This window comes from Ursus maritimus, unplaced genomic scaffold (assembly GCF_017311325.1).
Source record: "Ursus maritimus isolate PB19 unplaced genomic scaffold, ASM1731132v1 scaffold_32, whole genome shotgun sequence".
Lineage (NCBI taxonomy): Eukaryota > Metazoa > Chordata > Mammalia > Carnivora > Ursidae > Ursus > Ursus maritimus.
In genome coordinates, this window is record NW_024425786.1 from 20,417,208 (window position 1) to 20,423,207 (window position 6,000).

At 63.7% G+C, this 6,000-nt stretch overlaps 1 protein-coding gene across 1 annotated transcript in view; it reads right to left on the reverse strand.

Moving 5' to 3' along the window:
* Positions 1 to 6,000, reverse strand: part of AHDC1 (AT-hook DNA binding motif containing 1) — a 64,478-nt gene that overhangs the window by 8,526 nt on the left and 49,952 nt on the right. The window contains exon 6 of the mRNA XM_040619093.1: positions 1,819 to 5,337. Coding sequence (XP_040475027.1) covers positions 1,862 to 5,337 — 3,476 coding nt within the window. The 3' untranslated portion in view covers positions 1,819 to 1,861. The remainder of the gene's footprint in view (positions 1 to 1,818; positions 5,338 to 6,000) is intronic.

A 6,000-nucleotide genomic window follows, 5' to 3' on the forward strand; every position in this document is an offset into this window, starting at 1 on the left:
TGAGCTGTGACCTGCTCAAACACCCAGCCCCCACACTCGTTTTATTTTCCCATCCAGAGCCCAGGAGGAACGGTTTTTGGATTATTTCACATTTCTGGATTATCCATGAGACATCTCCCCTCCAGTGAGAAGGATCAAGAGTTTGACATTTTAAACCCTAAGCAGCTTCTCCCTGGCCTGCCTCAGATCCACAGCTCTGCTGCTTGCAGTGAGACGCATGGGGAATGGAAGGCCATTTTAATCTTGGCCTGGCTTCATTAGGAGGAAGATATGCTGCCAAAAAAAAAAAAAAGTTTGGTCCACCGTCTATGCCATGCAGAATTGCAAAACCTAAGAGATTATCAAAGTCGAATTTCTTGAACAGATGGGGAAACAGAGGCCCAGGGCCGGAGGGAGTGAAAGCGTGGTCAAGGACACGGAGCATGCTGATGGCCAATTGGGGAATGGTCCTTCCCCAGGCCTCCTGATTCCCACGTGCTGCCCTTTGCCACCTTCAGGCACCAAGGGACCTGGGGTCAGGCAGAAAGGGGATAATAAGTTTCCACTGACATGACTTCAGGACCCTGAGTCACCCTGCCCTTGAACGGCCTCCCCAGAGCAGGGATGGGACTTTCCAGGAGCCCTGCTATTCCTTCTCCAGGAAGAGGCGCTCCCAGGAGGCTGCAGTGGAAGCAGAGGTGGAGGGTGAGGGGCTCAGGCAGGCCACCTCCCCACCCCCCCATCTGAGGCAATTTTGTGACACCTCTGTTGTCCAAAGAGTGGGATCTGATGGGCCAGTTGTGGCTGTATTTCCTGGAGCAGCCTGTGCTCCGAGAAAATGATTCTTCCGACCCTGGCCCTTTTTACCATTTGGGGGGCATCCTTCCCTCTTTTATTCTCCTTTTCTTAAAATCTCGAGAATACTAAACCTTTGACTCCATCTCATGAGGACACAGTGCCTGGTAAACACAGTATCTAAACATCTAGCAAAATTTAACTGAACTCTCGGAAAAGCCTTTGGCTGCAGGAAAGGGAGCCTGGCTTTTCCCAGACAGGAAATATCCTGCCTGGGGACAGACCGCCTGGGTGCGGGTTGTCAGGCACAGCAGGAGCCCAGCATCACTCGCTCACTTCTGGCTCCCTACCCCACCTGCCTCTGACCACTCAGAGCCCACCTCAGGTCAAAGACGGTGAAAAAGAAATCTCTGGGTGGGCCCCAAGAGACCAGGAAAGACACTTCAGGCCATTTTCTAAAGCCCTTGCAGACTGTGACCAAGACGCAGTGACCACACCCGAGGCCTGGCCTGTGCCAGAGTGCACCATGAGCTAAATGAAGCTCCTAGAAAAACGAGCGGGTCTGGCCGGGTTGGTACCCTGGATGGGCCCTGGCAGTTAACTACCCAGCCTGCTTCACCCTTCACTCATCTCCCACGGGGCCATGCGATGCCCTCCCTGGCAAGAGGTCAAGTGGCGAGTGTTTCCTGGGACTCAGGCAGCGCCTGCCCAGGACCTAGCACGGACAAGGGACATAAACGCTTGATGAACCAAACCAGATGGCCCCACCCAATCTAGGGTTCTCCAACCATTTCGGGAACTCCATGTCCGAGCCTGATGCTGGGTTCCCCACCCAAACACCCCATCTCTTCCTGAAGACTGTCCCCAGCATCCAATCCCAGTCTCCTTCCTGAATCCAAACTTCCTCTTATCGGGGTCCCTGATCTTGTCCTTAAGTCCTTCCCGCTCATCTCGGTACCTCTTCCCCTTGCCCAAGCTCTAACGGCCTCATCCTCCCCCGCCTGCCCAGGTCTCTGCCCGCTCCAACCCTACCCCCAAACTCACCCAGGAACAAAACCTCGAGGTCCAGTCGGCACTTCAGTTGGCACTACAGGGAGGTGACGGTGAATGTGTCCTCAGGGTGAGGTTCCGCCATGGGCCCCAGGAAGCCGCTCTTGGGGCCCCCACCCAGGCCGGGATGCGCCTGCGGCATAAAGCCTGGATACCTGTAGGCGGTATCCTGCAGGGGCAGCAGCGAGTCCCTCGGCACAGGGGACAGGGTCAAGTCACTAAGGAGCGGGCAGCCATAGCCAGCGGCAGCGGCGGCAGGGCCACGGGGTGGGCCAGGCGGCCGGGCCATCTCCAGTGGCTCCTTGTCGGCCTTGGGTGTGGCCGGTGGGCTAGCCAGGTGTGGGGCACTGAGGCACGCGGCCTCCGTCCTGCCCAGGAAGTCAGCCAGCAGCCCTGTACCCACCTTCCCTTCATAGGGTGGGCTGCGGGCAGCTGAGCCCGGTGGGTACCAGTAAGCTGCACCCTTGCAGCTGGGGGAGTCGTAGTGGGGCTGGCCCAGCGGCAGGTCCCGACAGCTAAGGTGGGCCTGGGCTGCAGCCGCGTGGCCCAGGCTGGCCCCCTGGAGCCCATGCTTGAGGGGCTCACAGGCAGCCAGCTTCGTGGGTGGCGGCCGCAGCTCTTCCTTGAAGCCCAGCGTGGGTGAGCAGGTGGGTGAGTATGCCTTCTGCAGACCGGCATCAAACACCGTGGGCGGGTGCGCCAGAGGCGGGAAATGCTTGCCATCTAGGTCAGGAGCACCCAGGCTGGGCGAGTCGCAGTGGAAGCCTTGGCCGAAGGTGCCGTCAGAAGGAGTGGACGGGTTCATGGAGTAGGGTCCCATGAAGTCACAAGGGTCTCGCTCACCCACGCCGAAGGCCCTCGACTGGGAGGGCAGTGGTGACATGCTGCTGTCCCCGCTATAGTAGTCCAGGCCGAGGTCTGGGCTGTCCTGGAACAGGGGGTTGACAGGCTGTGGCTTGGGGATGAACTTGGCTTTGGCGGCCGCCCCGCCCCGCTCCTTCTTAGCTGAGCAGGCCCCACCACCCCGTCCACCCCGTGGCTGCCGGGGCCCGGTGCTCCGTTTGGATGGGTAGCCTGAGGCTGTGGCCGAGGCGGACGACGGGAAGCCCAGATGTGAGGCCTCGAACAGGTCCACCTTCTTCCGCCGTCCACGGCCCGGCTTGGAGCTGCTCTGGAAGAGGACGCTCTGGTTCCAGTTGTAGCCGGGGGCAGAGGACGCCTCGTTCCAGTCCATCATCAGTTTCTCCAGGCTGGACAGGCTCGACTGGCCCTCGCTGCTCGAGGCCTCGCTGTTGGCGCGCCGAAAGCCGCCGCTGACCGGCTGATTGAACTGGGTGCTGTCGGAGGACGACTCGGAGAAGGTCTCGGACACGGCCGTCTGCTGCTTCACCTTCTGCGGCGTGTAGTTGGAGATGTCCAGGATCACGTTGGGCTCGCTGACGTGGCAGTCGAAACCAGGATTGTAGAGCTGACTGAAGGCCTCGGAGGCCCAGTCCAGGCCTCCATAGCCCTGCCGGAAAGGCCACTGAGAAGCCCCCGCGAACTGCCGACAGTTTTCAGGCGAGGGCTGGAAGGAGGAGGACGAGGAGGAGGCAGAGGCGGCGGAGGCGGCAGAGGCTGTGGTGCCCTTGGGCACCATGTAGCCGCCGGGAGAGACGGTGCTGGCCCGGCTGTCACAGCGCAGGGGTGTGGGGGCTGAACCAGAGAAGGGGGCCCCCTCCGAGCTGTTGAAGAAGGAGGCCTTGCTGGGTGGCAGGCAGGGGCCACCCGTAGGCGGTGGGGCGTAGCCGGCGCTGTGGGCGCTGCTGGGAGAGGCGGGCAGGCTACTGCCGCTGCCGTAGGCGAAGCTGCAGTCCTTGCTGTTAGCACAGTCCTGGCCCGTAAAGGGCTTAGCTGGGGCAAAAACGCTCTGTCCGGCCCCATAGCCACCGTACTGAGGCGGGTAGGTGCTGGCGGGCGGGTGGGTGGTGGGTGAGCGGGCCACGGCGGAAGGCGGCGGAGCCAGCTTCGGGAAGGTCTCGGCTGCCCGGCAGTCTGAAGTGGCTGGAGTTATCCCGTAGCTCGCTGCCCGGCCCGGCGGGAAGGTCTGGCGAGCGGGCAGCACAGGCTGGAAGGAGGGGTCCGCCCCGGCCCCACTGCTGCCCACTGCCACGGGGCTGGCCTTGGCCCCCCGGCTGGGGAAGGTGGCCAGGCCCCGCTGGGCAGGCAGGGTGCTGGCGGGGGGCCCTGCGTAGGTGCCCGATGCCTTCCGGGACTCGGGGCGAGAGGCTGAGAGGGCAAAGTCTAAGAGGTCGGAGGAGTCATCCGAATCGAGCAGTGAGCGAAAATAGCCGGTGAAGAGGTTTTGGCGCTCCTGGCTGAGCTCGGTCTGGCCCGCAGGCGCGCCCGTGCCGTAGTAGCTGCCGCGGCCTGAGGCCCCGCTCTCGAGCCCAGTGGAGGCAAAGGCCTGGGCCTCGGTCCCCTGGAACCCACAGTTTCGGCCAGCTTGCCCGCCTGGGTGCCCGTGGTGAGGGGCCCAGCCACCACCCTTGTCCCCGGCCCACTCGGCGCCTGCCTCCCCAAAGCCTGGGCCGCCAGGCACCTGCTCTGGGAACAGAGTCCCGTTCTTCCGGGACCGCCTCTTGCGCTTGGGCTTCCCAGTCATGGCGTCCACCTCCCCCCGGCCCCGTTTGCGTGGGTGCCCCAATTCGGTGAGGCTGGGACCCCCGACGCCGGCAGCTGCCACTGCCACCACTTTCTTTTTCTTGCCAATGCCCTCGAAGAAGTCACTGAAGGAGCATCGGGCCGCCTTGGCTGCGTGGCCCCCACCCCGGCCACCAAAACCGCCTGCTTTACCACCACGCCGTCGGAAGCCCTGCACCCGGTGCAGGAAGTGGGAGATGCTCTGGGTGTCGGGGGCCTGGTGTACCGACTCGGGCTCGCTGGGCGTCCAGCAGCGGGGGGGCGAGCACCGCCCAGCGCACTGGCTCTGGCGGTTCAGGAAGGCCAGCTTGGCGAGGACGTCGGAGTACTCGGCCTTACTGTCATTGGCGTCTGCTGCGTAGGACGGCTGGGGGGAGGCCAGCTTCTGCTTCCGCCGCCGCCGTTTCTTCACCTCTGGCATGGCCATGGTCGCCGCCGCCACGGTGGCCGCTTCAGCCGCCACCACTGCTGGCTCCTTGGGCTTGCCAGGACCCAGCAGCAGGTTCTTAGGAGGGCGGCCGCGTTTCCGCTTAAGAATAATGGGCATCTCCCCAGGCGGGAAGACCACCACCACGTTCCGCCCGTTGTTCTTCATCTTCAGCAATGGCGTGGGCTCTGCGGAGACGCGCAGGCCCAGCTCCTTGCCCTCCACGCTCAGACTGCTGCTCAAGGAGGACACCTTGTATGTGGTCTTGTTCCGCCGCCCCAGCGACACCGGGATTTTGGCCATCTTCACCACCATGCGCCGCACGCCCCGGCACTTGCCTTTGCGGGTGGGGACCACCGGTGTCTGGGAGGATTCTGGCTCCAGCTCTGGGACTGGGCCCGGGCCTGGCAGGGCAGGAGGTGGTGGAGGCGGTGGTGGCGGGGGCTCGGCCAAGGCGGCCGCCAGCCCTGTGGGCATAGGCAGGGACAGCAGGCGGCCCTCTGGTCCGGCGTCTGCCTTGCGCCCCCGTCCAGCTTTCCGCCGGCGACACAGGATCTTTGGCCTATCAGTGCGCCGCAAGGCGTACTTGGGGTGACCCTCAGGCCCATGGGGGCCATGGGGTGAACACAAGTCCAGGCGCAAGGTCTCGCCCAGTGGGCAGGGCCCCAGGGGCTGCTGAGGCTCCAGACGGCGGCCAGGGACGTCAAGCAACTTGGGCAGGGGGTCAAGTGCCTGAGGGTCAAGCAGCTGTGACTCCAGGGAGTCGGGCAGGGTATCCAGGGCCTGCAGCGCCAGGCCTGGCAGCCCCAGAGGGTCAGCAAGAGGTTGCAGGGGTGGCAGCTCCAAAGCTTCCCCGAGCGGCTCTAGTGCCTGTGGGTCCAGGAAGCGGGGCTGGGGGTCTAGGAGCTGAGGCTCTGGCTCAGGAGATGGTGGCTCGAGGGCCTGGGCCTCTAGCAGCTGGGCCTCGGGGCAAGTAAGGGAGGCCAGCTCGCTGAGGATGTCGGCGTCAGCAAGTTCCGAGTAATCAGGGCCGTCTGGCTCTGGCTCTGGGGGCAGCCCGGTGGCCG